This window comes from Drosophila innubila (genome assembly GCF_004354385.1).
Source record: "Drosophila innubila isolate TH190305 chromosome 2L unlocalized genomic scaffold, UK_Dinn_1.0 4_B_2L, whole genome shotgun sequence".
Lineage (NCBI taxonomy): Eukaryota > Metazoa > Arthropoda > Insecta > Diptera > Drosophilidae > Drosophila > Drosophila innubila.
Window position 1 is genome coordinate 2453978 of NW_022995372.1, and position 20331 is coordinate 2474308.

Consider the following 20331-nt stretch of genomic DNA (forward strand, 5'->3'; position numbering starts at 1 on the left):
TAAAAAATGCAATCAATCAAGTAAAATATTGATCTCAATACTTGCCAGAAGCACAGGAAAATGAAACAAAGTACAAGTAAAAACACTCCAGTGGAAAGAGGACGACTATGATATACCCTGCAAGTCCCTAAAAACCTTTGGAATTTAAAAGCTATTTAATTATTTGAAAATTGCTGGATGATGATAAGAAATCTGCAAGAAAGTCAAATAGTATAAAAATTATCTATTGCCATATTTCCAATGAGCAGCAAAATGTTAATTAAGTATTATTTTTTGCATATAAATCATATGCATAAAGAAATCCAGTAGTAAAAAACCACATTATAACAACACCGGAAGTGGAGGCCTGGAATCCCAAGACCAGCAAAAAGAAGGAATAGAATCTTTATAATGATTTCTGTCAGGGAGATTACAAAATCTACAATACTATTAAAGAAGGAAAGCAAAGATCGAGAATTTTAATAAAATGTTGCTTTATTCGAACTAGATCATAGGTTATACAACTAATATTAAGCGCTTCTTGGCCAGGATTTAATCCGGTTAGGGGAACGCAGTCTCATTCGTCTATGACGATCATGTGGGCCTTGGAGGCCTTTTTGGCCCGTCGCTTGTACTTCTTGGCCGTGTCGGCGCACTTGGTGGTGATGGTGGCCCGAATGTTGCGCTCCTTGCCGCCGGTGCGATTGCGCACGCTCACCACGATGTCGTCGACGCGTCGCTGGTCCAACATCTTTTTGGCGGGACGTTCGCGTCCGTAGAATGCCGGCGATGGTTTGCCGGTCAATGTGTGCGTGGCCAGCTCATCGCTGCTGAAGACAGCGGCGAGGAGGCAACGTGTGGCCACTGGTGCGTCTGTCCAGAAGATTTGGCCGTACTGCTGACCACTGATCCGTGTGCCATTGGGACCGAGCACATAGACGGCGCTGCCATCCTCCAGCTTGAGGCGTTGGGGATAATGCGAGAGTGCCGTCTCCACATCCAGTTGGGATTCCGAGGAACTGCAGGACTCGTGACGTGGTCGCTTCGAGGGTGGAGCGGGAGCGATCTCGCATTCCTGCTCCGCTTCTGCCTCTGTATCCGGTTCCGGCTCTGATTCCGGTTCCGGCTCATGGCCATCGTAGCGACGATTCAGTGTCTGCAACATGCTGGTGAGTCGTCCAAAGAGTTGCGTATAATGTTGTTGACTCTTATCGATTTTGGCCACACGCTCCCTGAACGCATCCTCAACCGGAGGCAGTGGCTCCACAGCGGGTCTCCGGTCACGCGGATTGGTGGCCATGGCCATCACTTGTACATTTAAAATGCGCTTCTCCTTTGGCGCCACCTGGCGTCCAATTGGCTGCACTTGTGGCGTCATCTGGCGTTCAATTGGCTTCACCTGTGGCGCCAGCTGCCGTTCAAGCGACTGCAGCTGAAGAGGCGCAAGTGCTGAACGTGCTGGCGGATTTTGTTGTTGTTGTTGCTGTTGTTTTTCTTTCATCAGGCTCTGTTGACGTTTCAGCTCATAGTTGATGTACTGCTCAATGTCCATTTTGGTCGCCATTAGCGAGGGATAACTGTAGCCCAAATTGTAGTTAATTGGCGCTGTTATCAAATTGTAATAATACGGCGTAAACTGTTGTAAATACTGTTGTGGTTGATAGTAATATGTATACGGCGCAATTGGCAGCAAATTTGGTGTCTTAGGTTCTGGCCACGTTTGCGTTTTGTTAACAACTGGCATGCAAATTCTTTGAGCCTCCTCCTTTTTATACGCTTTATTTTCCACATTCTCCATTTGCGACTCACTCACTTTGCGACAGGTAAAACACTATAAAATTTAATCCCTGCAGCTGCAAACGGTTTTCCTTTTTTTTTTTTTTTGCCAAAATTATTATGCCTAAATGGCGGTCAGGTAGCTTTTGCAATTTTCTTTTCGTTTATTACTTTATCCTTTTTATGGGCCCGGGATTAACAGTTATTTCATTTGACAGATGGTCAACGGGGCTGCCATACCGTGAAACTTGAAAGCATGATCAGTGCTGCCATTTGAGCTATTGAGCAACCAGAACATGGCTGCTATTTTATGTGTTTACAATAGCTCTTAAAGTTAAAGACGGAATCAATAAAATGAAATTTAAAAAAAGTTTTTGTCAGTATTGAATAGTTCATTGCTTATACGTCTATTGTATTTATTTTCAGCTGTTGAATGGCAACTTTTGCCAAAAAGCCAAACTCTGGCAGCACTGTTTACAAATTCGACTGCTGTTCCCGCGCTGAGTAGTGCGAGGGCAGGCGAAAATAGGAGCAACATTGAAAATATCTCCGTCAGTTGGGATAATGTTTATTTGTAAAAAAGTTCATTTTAAAACGGATCAACCTACCTGGAAAAGGATCGAACACAGCTGGAGCGGCAAGACACACATACATACACGCTTACTGTCTGTTGTGTTTTGAGCATTGACTCAGGTAGCATATGTAAATATAGTTGTAAACAAAGCAATCAAATACAACAATTCTTAAAATTTGCCCTTTTCTACAACGAACAAACTTAAAACCCCGCTGCTTTCTCTCTCTCACTCTCTCTCTGTGTGTTTTTTCGCGCGTTGTTTGATATTCTGCCGCCAATTTTGTGTGTGAGTTTGCGCAGCGTTTTACACAGTTGACGCACATTCTGCAGGACGCGCACAACAACGCAGGACCGCAGACTGGCTGATTAAAATGGATGCACATGTAAGTGAAGTGCAAATGCATTTAATAAACAATTCAAAATCACAACGGAACTTTCCATTAGATATTGCCAGCGAATGCACGCGACATTTGCCACTGGAAGTCGCATTCCAGGCAACAGCAGTCGCAGCAGCCAATGCTACTCAACGCCTGGACGCAAACGACAAGTGATGATTTTGAATTGTTGCGCAGTCTCGATCCACAGGAAGCACACGATCCACATGTGATGGCCGAGAATTGTGCGCTGCGCGAGAAAGTCCGTTATCTGGAGTCTAAGTTGCAGGAGCACACAGATTTACTAACACAAATACATGCAGCATCGGCGCGCATGCAACAGGCGACGTCGACGCCTCCACCTCCATCTCCATCTCCCCAACAACAACAACAACAGCATCCACAACTGCTGACGCCACCCAGTTCGGTTATCTGCGCGGCCGCTGCGCCGCCACAGATGGCGGCACAACGCGCCCAAGTTGTGGATTATAAAATCATAGCAGCAGCTGGCGCAGATTGCAATGATGCGGATGCCATTGAAATACGCCTGGCGGCGGAAAGCTTAAACAGTTTGAGCACATCGGCGGACTCGGAACGTCTGGAGATTTGTTTGGGCGGGGAGGGGGAGGAGCGAATAAAAAGGGAATCCACAACGACGCCGCTGCAGCTGAGCAAGCGCTGCAAGCTGGAAGAGAACATGACATCCACACCATTCACACCCAATCCGCTGCAGCAACAACAATCACTCAATACGTTCCACAAGTTGCCCAGCAGACGCAGCAGTGCCAAGTGGAAAGATGACAACAATTCCAGTGGAAGTGCTGGAAGCGGTGAGCAGATCATGGTTTCCATTGGACCCAACAACACCTGTGTGCCCGCCCAGATCTTTGAGAACATTAATTGGTCGGTTTCCTCATTGGCCACACGCAAATTGCTGGTTGCCATCTTCGATCGGGAAACCCTCGCCACACACTCAATGACGGGGAAACCCTCGCCCGCTTTCAAGGATCAGCGTAAACCGTTAAAGCAAATGCTCGATCCGCTCAAGATCCAAGACATTATCTTTGCCGTCACCCACAAGTCGAGTGCGAGCGAGAAGGAAGTTCGCAATGCCATCACCACCAAATGTGCCGATGAGAATAAAATGATGAAAATCCAAAAGGGAAAACGTAACAGCACCACCAACAACAACAACAGCAGCAGCAACAACGACAAGGAGAACATGCTAATTTAATTTAATTACTTTAATAATTATCTAAATCCCATCAAGAAGCAACTTTGTATTCCATGTACAAAATTGAAGATCTCTCAGCTCGTTTATCCAATTGGAAACTTGAACTGACAAGCAGTACTTATCTAGTATATATAGACCATTATAATACAATAATACTCGGATTTAACAAGCAGTACTTATCTAGTATATATAGACCATTAAAATACAAATAACTAAAAACATACATACTCTGCAAATGTCACACTAAGCATTACATTTATCTAAATTTATCAAGTTGAATAAATTATTGCATGAAAATCGCTAAATTATTAATTTAATTCACTTCGTTTCAGCAAATTACAAAACGCACTTAAATTTACCGCCATTTACTAATTCCAAACGCAACGCATTACGTGACGTGTAACAGCTGACAATGAAACATTCACGGCTCAGCTGTTTGTTACAGTGTTGCCAGAAGTTTGACAGTACATAAAAATAAATATATATATATTTATATATTGTATTATATTATTAAATTTACATAAATTTTTAACTTCTTGAAAACTAGCACTTAATTTGCTAAGCTACCAGCACTAGTTTGTTAATCAAGCCATTTCTTTCTGAACAAATTATTTCTCTTTGATTCTAATGTCAGACGACATTTATCAGAATTCTAAAAGTAATAAAATCAAATAAATTAAAGCATCAAAATTAATCAATTTTGTTACTTAACTAAATTTCAGCAAGTCACAAAGGTTTTAAAAAATTTTAATTTAGCCGCCATGTTCTAATGCCAGTACGTAACGCGTTTCGTTTGCCACACTGTGACGCAACGCAAACGTAACGTATCACTGCATATATTTGTTTGTTCGTGTGTGTGTGTGTTCTGTGTGACAGCTGGAAACGAAACGTTCAGCGCTCAGCTGTTTGTTAATCGAGCAATTTCTGTTTCGTCTTTCGTGGTGTTTGGTGGTGTTTATAGGATACTTGAAAATTTTGTGCATATCAAATAATCAAAAAAAAAAAGAGTGAAGAAATTAGAAGCGAACATTTGTAACGTGCTTTTGCTAACAATATTGTTATTTGCGTCATTTTGGTTCTTTTAGTTTCTTCTTTCTCTAAACACAAACAAATATATATAAATTATAAAAACAACGTTTGCGTTGCCTTTCAACCAAAATCAACAACTTAAGCAAAAACAACAACAACAAGTTCGTTATGGATATTCTGAAGAAAATGTTCCAATCGGAATTCGGAGAGCAGCAGGAGCAGGAGTAAGTTTTTTAAGTTTAAGTTTTTTTGCGATTACGATTACGAATGCGGCTTTTGCAATGAACGGATCGATAAACCAGGCACAAGGCACCTGCCCAATGATAGATACATTTTTAGCAGGATACACACCAACACACACACACCAACACACTTAGGCTTTTGCGGTCGTAAATGTGTGCGTGTGTGTGTGTGTGTTTGACTTGCGGAGGCTGCGTATTACAGTGTACTGTGTGTGGTGGGTGGTGGTGGGGTGGGAGAGAGATGCAGCTTTACTTGTTATCAGTGCTGCCAGAAGTTTACCTTTCCCGTCAAAATAGCTTTTTTTTTTAAAGTTTAAAGCTTAGCTATTTTCCCGCCACAACTGGAGTTTTTCGTTGGCAATTGTGAATTGCCGACTGTTGGGCATTCTAGCTTCTTTTTAGAGTTAAATGTGGATATAGCTTTTTTAATCCCTGCAGAGTTGGCAATACAAATTTAATTTTAAAAAATGCACACTTAAAAAAATATATTGTAATTTTTACATAGAGCATACAGCGACTCTCAACTTTTTTGAGCTACTCTTACATATTCAAATTTATTTCTAAATAAATCTCTTAGTGAAAAGGAGATACAAGTGCAATTTGAATGCATATTTGTTAGTAAAAGTAACACTTCTTTCACTCCCACTACAACTTCCACTATCACTTCCATTGCAGCGCTTCGTCGTCGGCTTCCAATAAGGATGAATTCCGCAAGCCGCAATGGTTCGAGGAGGCGGAAACCGATGATGAACTCTTTGATGATGATCGCAAGTTTGCGTTCCAGGTGTTTACGAGTCCATTGGAAATGCAGAAGCACTTTGAGCGTCAACTGCAGCGTCTGCTTGAATCGGTGCAGGAGAACGAAGGTAAGCAAACAAACACGTCCACATAGCATCCACACTCATACTCATACCATCCACAGCTGATGCGGGCTTTGAGCGTAACTTGAGAGAGGATTTCCTTAAGCCGGGCTTTGAGAGTAAAATACTGAAGGAGTTTCAGCGCAGGGAAGGTGCTCTGGATACGGATCTGGATGGAGAGTGAGTATGCTACAGTTGGTTAAGTAATTGTTACGACAAAATAGACAGACGACTTAGACGCAATAAAAAATAGAAATCAAATCTAAAAATATAAGATCTAAATGATTCAAAAAAAACTTTGATACAAATTTTTGGATGAAATATTCTGAGAACAGAATAAATCTCTATTTTCAATTTTTATTATAAAAATATATTTTCACTCTTAGTTTTGATCCAAACGAAATAATATATGAAACAATATTCAAATTCCTAAATCAATTTATAAATTATAGCATAACTCTTATTTCATTTAATATCCACATTAAATTTTTATTATCAAAATAGCTTATAATGATTATTATTATTTAAATTATAAAAACAAATATGTGAATTTTAAAATACATTAAAATAATTACTTGATAAATGTATATTTGAAAGTTGTGCCAAGATAAAAATACGCACATTTAATTTTTGCATTGGCTTTGAGTTTTTGTTTTTAATCTAAAAAAATATAAAACAAATATGTACATTTGGGGCTTTGTCCAAACAATTACTTTACCAACTGTATTATTATATGATAAGGTATATGTTTAATTAATTGTCTGATGTTTTTAGAATCTATCCGGATCAATTGTTCTCGCTGATACAGCGCATGAATCCCGAGGAGGGACAGGAGCATATTGTGCCCTCGAATCAGCGGGTGAGGAGCTTGCCACGTGTGAGGCTGTCGGACGAGGAGATCATCATGGGACGCATCCATGGCACGCTGAACAGCGATGGCGAACTGAAGCCGAATGTGCTGCGTCCACCGCGTCCCCCGTCGAGCGGCAAGCCGAGCATTATGACGCCCATGACGCCATTTGGTGGCGTTTTCGAGGGCAGCAGCTATCAGGGACCGAAGATGTTTAGCCAGAGTGTGATGACGAAGACAATTCGTAAGCCGGATGGCAGCTATGAGACCACCAAGGTGACTCAAGACTCCAGCGGACAGAAGACAACAACGGTGACACGCATGATTGATGGACGCCAGGAGACGGTGGTCAGTCATGATAAGGCTGTGGGAGGAGCAACAGCAGCGGGAACTGTTACAGGAGCAGGAGCAGGAACAGGAGTTACAGGAGTGCAATTGCCGACTTATGTGAATCGCAATATATTTGTGACAAAAGAAGGCTACGCCATGCCCAGGAACCTCTGGTGACCAGTGGTGAACAACGATTGCCCCCAACAACAAGACCAAGACAAGCGAACATTGTTGTTGCAACAACACTGGCAACAACAACATCCACAACAACAAACTGGATACGTCGGCAACATAGTCCCATATAACATCCAAATTAGAACCTATTACATTTTAGTTAACATTCAATTAAGTGTTTCTTGGTGTTTTAGATGAAACGCAATTGAGACAACAGATGACGACGATTATTATTGAAGCAAAAGCAATTATTTAAACAACGAATCCACTGCAGCTGTAGCTTGGAATTTCGTTGTTTCTGTATGGAGTGTGAAAATCTGAAAAGCACTTTCAGTTCCAGAGCATGCTCTGCAGCCGAAGAATCCCCTCCAGCAATTGGTGTGACCAGTTTTGTCGATGGAGGCGGCAAGATTTGGCAGCAACAACAATGACAATGACAATGGCAATGACGACAGCAACAATATTGTTGTTGTTGTTGATGTTGTTGTTGTTGTAGTGTTGATAGTTGAGTGTGAGGAGTTTGGTGTGTGAATCACATGATTCTATTTTCAGTTTTGCCAACAACAAAGTTAAAAAGCCAAAACAAAAATCAGCCAAAAGATTCAGATTCGATTTCGAATTCGTTTGCTGTTGTGTGGCATGCCACCTGGTGTGGCAACAACTATTTTAATCGCATTCTTCGTGGTGCTATCTGTGTCTCAATGGAGCGGCAGCATCTAAAGTGCCCGTAGTTGATCAAAAGTATTGGAAAAACCTAACACAAAAACTATAAATTATACAGAAAGTCATGTAATAGTTTTGACAAAGCAAAAAAATAGGAATATATATTCATTTTCATTGAATGATAATAACTATTTAAAAAAAAAAGTTTGTGCATTTCCACATAACAGTTATATAAATATATTTATATAAATATGTAAAGTTTTTTGCTTGGTCAAAACATTTACTTGACTTGCTGTGTATATATATGTATTTATTTATTCCTATTTGATTTTTTACCCCAAGTTTCCATATAATACAGTGAAAGCTAGCGTTCACTTTCTATATATAGATTTATATATATTATATTATTTCTCAATTTGCATATTTATACTTATTATACTTACATATTATTTACGATTTATTGCTAACATTTAACAAATTTTAGTTGATAAATTACAATATACTTACCGCAACAAAAGAAAACAAACATTGTATTAGCTATCATTCAAGCACATGCAGAGAAATCAATAAAATTTGAGTTGTGCAATAAGCAAAAGGACACCAAGAACTCATGCAAGTTGGATAGTAATAAGTTAATTTAATATATCACAGCTTCCAAAATGAAAAAAAAGGTAATCTCTAATGCTGCTCATCCTTCTTAAGAATTCGAATATGACAGGTTCCCAAATTACACCGATGATCGAGTCTTCATATAGAGACTTAGAATTCACTTAATGGTCTTATCATCATCACGGCTTTTTTCAGGGTGTACTTATTACCCCGAAATGTGATCCAAACCACGCCTTTACCAAGGTTTTTGTCATTATACTTCCCAGTCAAGTGGCTCTAAGAATTCAAGTTAATAAATGAATCTTTAAAATACAATTAACCTTCCATCGAACCTGTCGTGACATATACCGTACCACCTGGCACCAGTGAATTCATTGGCGCAGCTTCCCTAGTCATATTTGTCATTATCCCGATCAACTAGTAAAGTTCTTGCCACGATGATAATCGAGTGAATCTCCTGCAGTTCCACTGGCTTTGCCCAGAGTGTGTAATTTATATTGTTGATCCTCGTTGCCAATTGCAAATTTATCATAGGTCTTAAATCATTCTTCTCATTCGAAGTCCTCAAGCACTACAAATAGCTCCTGTTTCCTCTCAGCAGTAAGCAAAAGCAGTTTTGAAAAATTTCGATATTTGGTATCTTCCCTTAACTCGGGTAATTGAGAATCCATTTAAAGAATGCAATCATAAAATGTGTCTTGACCCGACATGATTACTATTCTTGGCATCATTCGAGCTTGATTCTTCCGAGATTATTGGACACAAAGCTAACTATAAAACAAAACAAAAACGCTCTAGTGGAAAGCGAATATAATACGTAAATTAAAAATGATTTTTTTACTTATTTTATTTCAACAACAATGATATTTTGACGATTCCATCGACAATATCTTTATATATCGACATCTTTGTACCCCAAAAATACCTCTGCTCTAAACTTTGTACTGTCGAAATAGTTCTTCCATTTGACAAAATGGATTTCTTATAACATTTCATTAAATTTTTCAGCTTCTGTTATATACAAGCTATTTAAATGATTGCTAAATGATTTTTTAAAATAGATAAATTTATAGATAATAGCAGTTCAAAAAGTTTTCTAGCTTTTGCTATTAAAAATGTGCATCTAGCAAATAAAAATTGCTAAAATTACAGCACTGACTGTGAGATTTATGGATAGTACTCAAGATACAGCAATGAGCAAAAGGGCATTAAGAACTCGTCCAAATTGGATAGTAATAAGTTTATTTTTAGTTAACAACAACTTGAGGCATGATTAAAGGGGAATTTCTAATGATGCTCATCCTTCTTGACGAAACGCAGTCCGCAGTAGCCGCAAATGTGATTGCCAGGTTTATCCTAAGAATATAAATAATTTCCATTAATTGTAAACATGATTTCTGTGTGTGTGTGTGGTATCTAACCAGATTGATGTAGACTTTGGGATGTCCCAAGGGTCCGTTGCCGCCGTCGCAGCAGACGACGCGTTCGGTGGTGACAGTCGGTGGCAGCTCGTCAATCAACTTGATGCCCCAGTTTTCGTTCACATAGCGCTTGGCATTCACAAACCGTGCATTGCGGTAATCATCCTTGTCGAACACCTGTGCAACCAAATCAAAACAAATCCAAATAATCCATATGAAAACAATGTTTGCGTAATCGCATTTCATTAAAATTTCACCTGGCCAGTGTGTGTGACTTTCTCCACATCGCTGCGTGAGCTGAAGTTGCGTGTTGTCGCCGTCAATGGTTTTATCCAATTCTCGGCACAGCGACCCACTTTGTTCAAGTTGTTTATTAATTGTTTGCTGGCCATCATAATAATTCTCTTATTACTAAAAATTTGGTTCCGTTTTAGAGATGTGCGATAATGTAAAACTCGTTACTGCCGACAACTATCGCAGTGCTTTTACAATATATATCGTTAAAATTCGTTATCGATATATTGTTTACATTTACTCAGTGGCAGCGCTGCCCTCATACAGTGCTGAAAATCTGCGCGCCTTGTGTTAACCTTTTTGCATTAGTGTGGCAACCTTACAAAGATTGTGTGTCTGCTTTAAGCAAATTTACAAATTTTAAATATTCATAATAATGCAAAGTGTGTGATTGTGTGTTAAATAAAATCGGCCAACAAGAAATCTGCGCAAATATGAGACATCGCAATTTGCTAAAGTAAACGTATTTTTTAATTTGCATGAGTGAAACACATATGTAAGTACATACAGAAGAGTAATCAAAACCATATTAAACATGGTCTGGTCGAAAGTGCACGACTGTGAGATACCCTGCATCTTACCTGGAAAACAAGAAAGAGAGAGCTGTATGAAGAAAATGGAAGAGAAAGAAATAGAGAGAGGTAAATGCTTTTATTTTATTTCTGTAAAATTATACAAAATTGATTAAAGGTTATGGAATCTGCACAAGTTTTCAAATTAAATTGATACGTGTAGAACAGCTCTTCGTGTTGTGGATGCTTCGAATTCACTTCTTCGGTCTTATCATCATAACGGCTTTTTTCAGGGAGTAGCTCGGACCTCGAAAAGTATCCCAATTGACGCCATTGCCCCAGGTAGGTTCGTTATATTTGCCCAACAAGTGACTGTAAGAATTCAAGTTATGAAACGAAGCGTTGAAAAACAATTAGCAATCCATCATACCTGTCGTAACAACTTTTGTACCACCAGGCAGCAGTGAAGCGATAGGCGCAGTTTACATTATCATACATATCATTGTCTCGATCATAAGTGGTAAATTTTTGGCCCTCTTGTCTTCTGAGGGAATCACCAGCACTTCCATTGGCTTTTCCCAGGGTGTGTAATACATATTGTTGATTCTCGTTGCCAATTGCGAAGGCATCATACGACTCGAATGCTTCAACACCCTCGAAATCCTCAAGCACTACAAGTAGCTCCTGTTTCCTCTCAGCAGTTAGTGCGTGTATTTTATCCAAACCTAAGAAGAATTCTCCATCCAGATCACCAAATCCAGTTTTGTACTCAGTCAAATTTCGATAAAAGTTGACACGGCCATCCATCCTTTTAAGGATAACAGTCCATCCTCCTCCATGAGTTAAAGCATCGCAGGCCACTTTAAAGGGTTGACTTATAAAGTTGGGAAGAACTGTTTCGTAGATCCCACTAAATTTAGCCTCGGAGCAAGTGGATGGGTTAAACCACGTATTGTGTTTATTCAAGGCCTTAACAAGTCCATCTGTTATCTCTCTTTGCCGTTCGAGTTCCGCGCGGAGAGATTGGTTGTCCACTTCGGATTTCTGCTGTTGTTCCAACATCGCCTTTAGAAGTTGAATTTCCACCTCGCTGTTAATTCCATCTTGTTTCAATTTTTCTAACTCCGCCTCGTTATTAATTGCATCCTTCTTTTGCTTCTCCAGTTCGCCACTTAGAGACTGAAAATCGGCTCTAAGTTGTTGAATAGCAGATTCCATATTAACTCCATCATTCTTCTGCTTCTCCAGAGATCGTAGAGATTCAATGTCCCCTGTTAGAAATTGAGCAGCCGTTTTTAAAAATCCAATGTCCGGCTTCATATCAAGTGCATCTTTTATTTGTCGTTCTAGGCTCCCTCTAAGAAATCGGTTAGTTTGAGAAATTTACTTTATTTCGGAACTTACCTCAATTCGGACAGTTGATTATTTATTGTTGACTGAAGTAAGTTTGTTTCATTACGTTTGGGAATTCGAGTTGCGTTAGAGAACGATAGGAATAAATTCATCACAAGGATTACACAAAGTATTTTTGACAACATTTTCCGACTGATCAATGCAGAATAAATTTGAAGACTGACTGAGTCAAAATTTGACTTGAATAGAAGAAAACAATTCTAAAGCTATTTGCGATTATGCAATCCATGTGCATGTATACTTATCAGTGTCGCTGTTTTTGTGGTTGACCCACAAGATTTCATGTTTTTTTTATTGGTTGCTAGCGGGATAGAATAAAATTTACGGATACGGTGTATTTTTGTTTGTTTTTTTTCACATCTAGTTCAGTGATGGTCAAGGCAAGGAACACGTCATATCAGTAACTTGAACTCACCAATACACACACAGAGTGATAACAGATGAAGACAGAAATGCGAACAGTTGGGTTTCTTACACACTGTAAGAAATGGTTGAGCAAAGTGCAGGCTATAGCTATAGCTGAAAGCGGAACTGATAGCTGAGCTGACACTTGAACTTTCATCTCAAAGTTTTGGGTTATTATAAATGCTTTTGGGCTTATATTTTAATTCATTCCGAATTCTGGGATCTCCAGAACAACAAAATATGGTAAATATGGAAAAACATGAAATTAAAATAGGACTGAAAAAACGAAAAACTCTGCAAAATTGGCAAAACTTTTTCTTAAATATGATTCACAAAATCAATGCTAATATTCAAAGTATTTGAATTTAAATAACTTTTCCATTTTTTTATTAACGTAACATAACATTTTTAAACCAGGATATTGGTACTTGGTAGAAGATTTTTATATGCACATTATCAGTAATTCGTGCTTATATCAAGTTTGATTTTGAAGAATCACAATTCAATTCTTAATATGATATTATAGTATGTATGTTTGTGTTTGTGTTTGTGTTAAATTTTCTGTCTGCATTGTTGTTATAATTGACAGTTGTACAATTGTGACCAACTGCAGTTTGTAATAGGGGTGGGGTTAGATGTAGGGGTAGGGGCAGAGGGTAGTTTCATAATTTAGTTGGCATATTTATTATTATGTCCTGTCATGTAACTAACTATAACTGCAATTGTTCTCTTCGGAATCCTAAGCAAACAAAGTGGGCGAGGGAATAAGAGGGAGAGAGAGGGAGAAAGAGAGAGAGAGACAGAGATAGAGACAGAGAGAGAGAGAGAGGGAGAGAGGGAGGCTGAGTGAGAGGGCAACGGGGTCCCGTTGTTTTTGCTTGTTTTGGGATCGCTGCAATTATGCAACTCTCTCTCTATCTCTCCCTCTCTCTCTCTTTCGCTTTCACACCGACTCTATCTCGGTCTCGCTCGCACTCAGTGATTGCATGGACCTTGGTCAGTTTAACAATATAATTTACAGCGCTTTTGTGAAGCGAGGCGTGAATTTGTTAGACCAGAACATGTCCTAGACAGTGTTGTCAATTCAGCTATTTTATAGCTAGATAATGATAACTTGTAAATGCAGAAATTTTAAGTATTTATGTAGCTTAAAATTGAGCTTACTTAAAATATGATTTGCCTACTTTTTTATGTGTTGCCAGATACTTTAGAACACTGAAAAAAATTAAAATTTCTTTTCAGAAAATATACTACATTAAACTTAAAAAAGAAATTGTAAAATTTTTTAAGCACTTTTAAAATGTGTTCATTCATTCAGCACTTCCAGCTACAAATTCAAATGAGATATTTTAAATGCTTACCTTCAATTTGCATTTTCTTTTTACAAGTAAATAAGTCAGTTTAAAGCACGTTTAGTATTTTTAATAGCTTTTTTTTAGCTTACTTTTATTTTTATATAATTTGATGTTTAAATGACTTTTAAAGCTTTGTAAAATACTACAAAAAAATGTCCATTATTATTATTATTTTTGTTAAGCATTTTCTAGCTACTATTTCTGAATTAATTAGCTATTTAGTATCGGAAATTCGGACAACACTGTTGCACTATCCTGGGGCGTTGCTTTAAAATTTTACTACCGTCTAATCGCATTTGTTGGTCTTGTAATTAAGTAAATGCAATTTTCAATGATTTTGCTATTTCAATTTGTTCGGCAACCGCAGGCGACCCCTTTTCGTCCTGTCGTCCCGTTGTTCTGTTGTCCTGTCGAATGGTCAAGCGGCGGCTGCGCAGCTGCCAATAAGTCAGCGCGTGCGCACAGCAGGACATTGTGGACGAGTCCTGGACGAGTCCTGTACTCTCTGCCGATATCAAACGATGCATGTTTTCCGACAGTTTTCACCTTTTGAGTGGCAATTTCATTGGGTTGTTTTTACTAAAAGGATTAACTCACGACTTTCCGCAATCCTTTATCCCTGCCCAATTTACCGTAAAACTCTGCGCTCATATTATATCTACAGTGTTTTTTTCTCTATTATTGCAGAGAAATTTTGGTGTTTTTTTTTGTATCTTTTTTGTATAGAATTTGCGCCATTTGTCAATTGTTTTGTTGCGGAGAAAGTGACAAATTTTCCGTTGTCTCTTTTTTTCGAGATTTATTGCCACATTCGCATTTGTTGCATTCGCTTTTCAAGTGGTTGAGTGGTTGCATGGTTGCATTGTGTTCTTGCCACAAGGGTTGACAATCAAAGGGGCGTTTTTCCCAATAGATCAAAAGTTACCAAAAGTGAAGAGCAGCTGTATAAGACTTTCACCAAATGCATAAAATTAAACAAAGTGTTCACATGTATAAGACATTAAACTTTCATTGTTGTACAAGATTTTATACCAAATGTTTATAAGCTAAAAAATCAATTATAGTTATAGATCTATTTATTTTTCGACTCCTTGCTCCGAATGTAAAGGTTGTTCAATTTAAAATTAATACTTTTTAATAATTTTTTTTATTTTCATATTTTAATGTAATAATTAAATAATTAGAAAGGTTAAATAAATAAATAGATTTTCTTAAAAATATAACATGTGAAATCCAAAATCAATAGTCTTTTCTGGGATACATTAATTTAAATTTTTATATTTAACTTAAAATATTTTCATAATTTATTTAAAATTTTAATCTACAAATCTAAATTAACATTTAATAAATAAATTAATATTTCTTTACTTTTCTATTGCATTTTAAGCTTTTCAAATGATAATAAAAATAGGTATGTTAACAAAGTCTTTTATATTTTAAATGTTGCTAAAATTGTATTTTTATATATATTATAGATTATAAACTGTAAGTATTGCTTCAAGATCTGTAATTAACACATTGTTATTTTCCTTCAGATTGTTAAAATATGTAGAAATTATGAAATACCTATTTATAATTATAATATATACATTCTCAACTAATATCTTTGCTTTACCTTCCTGTATTAATCTCTCTTGCTTTATTTATGGAATCTAATTTAAGCTAACTTTTTTTTGTAATTTAACTCGATTTTATAAACTCTCTGAAACTTTAATTCACTTTGTGTTCTCTGTGTGCTTATGTTTTTTCGCTGTGGGCCAATCTGTTAACCAATTTCGAGCAACCTTTCCAAAATAAACAACTAAAAAACTGAAAATGCAATGCAACAACAGCTGCTGCTCACCTGTTTCAAGTCCCAGGAGAAGAGGGAAGGTGTGAGAGGTGCAGAGGGAGAGGGGGGTCATATGGTCAATGCCATTGCTTGTTAACTGTTCACTGGCCGTTGGCTATTTGGTTGGCAGCAAAAAAAGACAGAGAGAAAAGAGAAATAACAACAATATTGTTGTTTTATTTTTCAACTGTTTTTCCGCCATTCAAAATTATTCTCGCATGAAAATTACAAAAAAAAAGAAAACATGTTCTCTAGGAAATTCAATACGCGTGTGGACAGTTAATGAATTGTCATTCATTAAGTTATTCATGCACTCACTCGTTTAGTATTTTATTCATTCAATGCACAACAAATTGTTGACAAAAGCTTTTTTTCTCGCTGTTGTATTTTTTTAAAATTAAATTGAAAAATTTCTTTTGCCATTTGTTTAATTAAAATATCTGAAAGTCCTCAGTCGAAATTAGCCTCAAGTGCTTAAAATGTGACACGCTGTGCGCCTGCGCCTCAAGTGTGCGAGTGAGAGAGCAAGAGTGAGTGAGAGAGAAGGGGAGAGGTAGATTGCGCCTGTCCAGCTGTCTATAAGTACAATCATTCATCCATCCAAATAGAAATTCTCGCCATGTTACGCTGATTTCGCACGAATTTCAATCATTTTTTACGGTCCTTCTTTTTTACGAGTGACCTCTGTACAGGCAGCCCTGTTGACCCCCAACGGACAGCGACATGTAGGGGAACGTTTTCCGTGGTGGTTTACTATGGGTAACTCACTCTGTCAACCACTATTATTTTTCAACTTTCATACTCGACTTTTCTTGTTCTGTTTTATGACAATTTATGATGTTTGCTTGCATAAACTCAAGTGTTTGTTGTGCTTGTCGGGAGGGTTTACTATACAACATTATTCAAAACGGAAATTGAAATATTAGCTAGCAGTTATTATTTATTTTTACTGATCTCTTGGAACTGATCGATCAATGAAGAAAGATAAGTAATTTTTATAAAAATTCCTTAAATATTATAGAACTGAATTCTAATTTTATTTATTTTAAAGTCTGTATAAAGCATTAATTAGTATAATATCTTAGGATTTGAGTTCAGAATCAGCGAAATTTTAAGTATCCATAGCAGTATCTTTTGTATCTTTCGGTTACATTCGCAGATTATTCCTTTACTTTCTTGAGGTATTATTAAGTAAATATATATTCAGATCTAGTGCTTTAATCAGAGTTTAAGTTAAAGTATCATATAGCTTTTACTTATTATGATTTTTTCAATATTTTACATATTGTTCAAAGTTTTCGACTGTTTTTATCAGAGTCGAAAAACAAAATAATATTAACCATTGTAGACAGATTTTGAAACATTTGCTATTTAATTTCATTTCAGTTTTTAAAATGGCTGTTTTTTTTTTTTGACTCTATAGTATTTAAAATTATTGTTTTATTATATAAAAGATTTCTTAAATTTTTGTAAGATATGTATTATATGTAATTAGAGTGTCGAACTTCAAAGCGATTGTTTGTTTTGTATAATATATTTAATTTGTAGAATATATTTAAATCTTTATTTTGGAGTATTTTGGGCAATATGTTTAAACTATATTTTAATCTTAAGTCTATACTTAATTCATTTTTCTAACCCTACTATGTCTTCCCTGACTTAATTCAATCCGATTCCGCCTAGTTTTTCTAAATCTATTACAGCTATTATCTCAATCAAAGTCCAGCCCAAATAAGCATCATTATGACATAATCAAAGTCATAAGACAAAATTGTTTCCATTAGTTTTGGCTTTTTATTTTTGTATTTTTCTTTTTGATTGTTGAAAAACTTTCTTTTGTGCTCGTTAAATGGGAATACACACATGAACAAATTACTCGAATGAGTTTCATAAGTAACTGATAGACATATCAAGTGTCCTCAAGCCAACGTCGTTATCATCCTCATCAGCATTATTAGTAATGATCATTAACTGGCGCACTTTTACCATCAGTTTCAATTTGAATCATCATTTGCAATGTCAACTTGACGAATAGATTTAATATGAACGTGGCCAGGTGACAGGCCACAAAGTGGGGAGTATTTTTTATTTTTTACAGGTATTACTGTTGTCGTCAACCTGATTGTTGTTACTGAAATTGCTGTTGTTGTTGTCTTTAGAGTGTATGAAATTCAATTTAAATTTTGATTTCTATTTAAATTTCTGTTCACGTGCGAGCGATTAATTGTAGTCTAATTTTTTTTTTTCTTTTTTCTGCCTTTTATTACTCTGTGCCAATCGAACAAGGGCGTATAATTTTATTGTGGAAATATTACAGGCAACATGATTTCCTACAATAAATTATTGTATTTTTAAATTTAAGAGATGTTTAATTAATGAGACTTAACACTTTTAAACTTCCAAAGGCTTACATTCAAATCGAAACCAAGAACCAGATCAAAAAAAATTTTAGGCGAAAGTAATTAAATTTAAATGCAGAATGAATTAAGAGACCAAACCATGATCAAAATGACATTCCGTTTGAAAATCGGTTCAGATTTGACAAAGTTATGAATGTTAAAAGTTGGTCAGACTTTGGTTCTAGCAACTTTACAAGTCAAAATATTTGTCCGATTTGACATGATTTTTTACAAGAAAATGAAAGGTCTTAGAATCAAGTTTAAAGTTTTTTTTTATGCTAATTATGATATAAGGAGTTGATTAAACGAAATCGAGATGTAAAGGAAAATATTTTTTTTCAAGAACTTAATAAAATTTGAATGCAGAATGAATTTAGAGATCCAATCCATGATCAAAATGACATTCCGGTTGAAAATCGGTTCAGTTTTGACAAAGTAATGAGTGTTTGAAATTTGTCAGTAATTTTTTTGTACTAATTACGATACATGGAGTTGATTGAATCGATTTAATGATTGTGGACATTCCGCTTGAAGAAATTTTTGCATCGAATACAAACTATTTTATATCCCTATATATTTCTCTTTCGGTCATGTAAAGTATTATTTTTATTTATGTTGTTACAAAGAATCGGCAGAAATACAGCAAGCCAATCCGAATATGACTATTGGTCCTCTTTTCGGGACTTTGATTACTTCTTTGCACGAGCCGTAATGTTGATACGGCCAACAAAGTAAATATTAAGCCTTTAATAGTATTTGAATTAAGTGCTGTTCTATCAGCTTAATAAAATATTTGGTGAGATTCATTAATTTTTATTCAAATTTTTATATTTTTGGACAGTTTAAATAAAAGCTATTGACATTCTCTCTTTATCTTTTTTCTCCATTTGTATTTCTCTAGCTATTTTTTTTTACTCTCAGCTCATCTACAATATTTTCTCAATATTAAAGGTTATTGCGCAGGGTATCTCGTAGTCGTGCACTATTGACTAGCTTCTTCATATTTGTTTATTGATAGGCCTCATCTGTATGGGTCTTTCTTTTTCCATTTCTTCCCCCTTCATATCCTGATAACCCCTGGTGTTATCTTTATTTCGTTCGATGACATTTTTTTTTTAAATCCTGTGCGTGTTTTTTATTTGGCACATGGCATCCTGTGGTGCGTGTTGATTGTCTCGCTTTCAATTTCTTTATATTGCACAACAATTTCTCTCTTTCTCTCACTCTCTCACTCTCACACTCACTCTGTGGCTTTCTCGCTATCTTTCTCTTTGGGTTTTTGCGGTTTTGTCATTCAATCTGCGACATCTGCGTTGTCTCTGCAATTGTCACCCGTTGTGTTTCAATAAAACGATTCACCGTGAGCTCAAACTCCAATCGCGAAATTAAATACTTGATAATTGTCAGTTGATTGTGGTTCGGCATAATCTTTATTCAATGAGCTTAAGCAAAAGAGAAGCGTAAATGAGTACAGTTTATTTTATAAAATTTTCAATGGGAAACTCTACAAAAATATTTATAACTAAAGTTATTAAAAACGCGAGAAATAAATACAAAAAAATCTCGATCTGCGAAATGTGTATGCTTTGATATTGCAGAAGTTTGCTTGTGCGTCTGACTGGCGACAACATTGGAAAAATACTATTTTATTTTGTTGAAATCGGCACCTGTTTGATGGAGTGCTTGTGCGTCTCGCTGGCGCTTAGATCAAGGACGGCATGAATAGAATGAAATGGGAGTGTTGTAGAGTAAGGACTAACGGGTGAGAGGTGTACGATTTCAGCGCTTTATTCTTAACCTCAACTGCCTCCCCTTAACCCGTTCTCACCCCACGGGCTTTTCGCTTGGCGTGCAAATCCTGACAATTATGCGGGTTTTAAAATGGACGCCTCCTCTGTCCGCCTCTCAGACTCTGCCCTTTGGCTATTTGCGTAACTCTTCATGATGTCTCTACTCGCATATTAAATCGAATTGCCAGCTACATTACATTTTCATGGATCAACTAAG

At 36.8% G+C, this 20331-nt stretch overlaps 5 protein-coding genes across 5 annotated transcripts; 2 read left to right on the forward strand and 3 right to left on the reverse strand.

The window, feature by feature from the left end:
* Positions 1-454: 454 nt before the first annotated feature.
* Positions 455-1978, reverse strand: LOC117780497 (early boundary activity protein 2). Its single transcript, XM_034617054.1, has one exon. The coding sequence runs from the start codon at positions 1775-1777 to the stop codon at positions 557-559; it is 1221 nt and encodes a 406-aa protein (XP_034472945.1). The 5' UTR covers positions 1778-1978; the 3' UTR covers positions 455-556.
* Positions 1979-2378: 400 nt separating this feature from the next.
* Positions 2379-4237, forward strand: LOC117780499 (protein insensitive). Its single transcript, XM_034617056.1, has 3 exons — positions 2379-2457; positions 2630-2712; positions 2774-4237. The coding sequence occupies exons 2-3, from the start codon at positions 2701-2703 to the stop codon at positions 3935-3937; spliced, it is 1176 nt and encodes a 391-aa protein (XP_034472947.1). The 5' UTR covers positions 2379-2457; positions 2630-2700; the 3' UTR covers positions 3938-4237.
* Positions 4238-4943: 706 nt separating this feature from the next.
* Positions 4944-8175, forward strand: LOC117780502. The gene is made up of 4 exons (XM_034617058.1): positions 4944-5190; positions 5884-6074; positions 6131-6248; positions 6843-8175. Exons 1-4 carry the CDS (start codon positions 5135-5137, stop codon positions 7423-7425), a joined length of 948 nt encoding a protein of 315 aa, XP_034472949.1. The 5' UTR covers positions 4944-5134; the 3' UTR covers positions 7426-8175.
* A 1738-nt stretch (positions 8176-9913) lies between these two features.
* Positions 9914-10593, reverse strand: LOC117780508 (NADH dehydrogenase [ubiquinone] iron-sulfur protein 6, mitochondrial). Its single transcript, XM_034617065.1, has 3 exons — positions 10373-10593; positions 10116-10292; positions 9914-10050 (listed from the first exon to the last, which is right to left on the reverse strand). The coding sequence occupies exons 1-3, from the start codon at positions 10508-10510 to the stop codon at positions 9982-9984; spliced, it is 384 nt and encodes a 127-aa protein (XP_034472956.1). The 5' UTR covers positions 10511-10593; the 3' UTR covers positions 9914-9981.
* A 448-nt stretch (positions 10594-11041) lies between these two features.
* Positions 11042-12445, reverse strand: LOC117780498 (ficolin-2-like). Its single transcript, XM_034617055.1, has 3 exons — positions 12326-12445; positions 11352-12278; positions 11042-11293 (listed from the first exon to the last, which is right to left on the reverse strand). The coding sequence occupies exons 1-3, from the start codon at positions 12424-12426 to the stop codon at positions 11176-11178; spliced, it is 1146 nt and encodes a 381-aa protein (XP_034472946.1). The 5' UTR covers positions 12427-12445; the 3' UTR covers positions 11042-11175.
* Between the last annotated feature and the right edge of the window lie 7886 nt (positions 12446-20331).

Excerpts from the sequence above, each read along its gene's own strand:
- LOC117780497 (XM_034617054.1), bottom strand. The coding sequence starts at position 1,777 with ATGGAGAATGTGGAAAATAAAGCGTATAAAAAGGAGGAGGCTCAAAGA.
- LOC117780502 (XM_034617058.1), top strand. The coding sequence starts at position 5,135 with ATGGATATTCTGAAGAAAATGTTCCAATCGGAATTCGGAGAGCAGCAG. Across the intron at positions 6,075-6,130 it reads ATCGGTGCAGGAGAACGAAG|CTGATGCGGGCTTTGAGCGT; the intron begins GTAAGCAAACAA and ends TACCATCCACAG. Across the intron at positions 6,249-6,842 it reads GATACGGATCTGGATGGAGA|AATCTATCCGGATCAATTGT; the intron begins GTGAGTATGCTA and ends TGATGTTTTTAG.
- LOC117780508 (XM_034617065.1), bottom strand. The coding sequence starts at position 10,510 with ATGATGGCCAGCAAACAATTAATAAACAACTTGAACAAAGTGGGTCGC. Across the intron at positions 10,293-10,372 it reads AAGTCACACACACTGGCCAG|GTGTTCGACAAGGATGATTA; the intron begins GTGAAATTTTAA and ends TTGGTTGCACAG. Across the intron at positions 10,051-10,115 it reads CCAAAGTCTACATCAATCTG|GATAAACCTGGCAATCACAT; the intron begins GTTAGATACCAC and ends TTATATTCTTAG.
- LOC117780498 (XM_034617055.1), bottom strand. The coding sequence starts at position 12,426 with ATGAATTTATTCCTATCGTTCTCTAACGCAACTCGAATTCCCAAACGT. Across the intron at positions 12,279-12,325 it reads AATCAACTGTCCGAATTGAG|AGGGAGCCTAGAACGACAAA; the intron begins GTAAGTTCCGAA and ends CCGATTTCTTAG. Across the intron at positions 11,294-11,351 it reads TACAAAAGTTGTTACGACAG|TCACTTGTTGGGCAAATATA; the intron begins GTATGATGGATT and ends GAATTCTTACAG.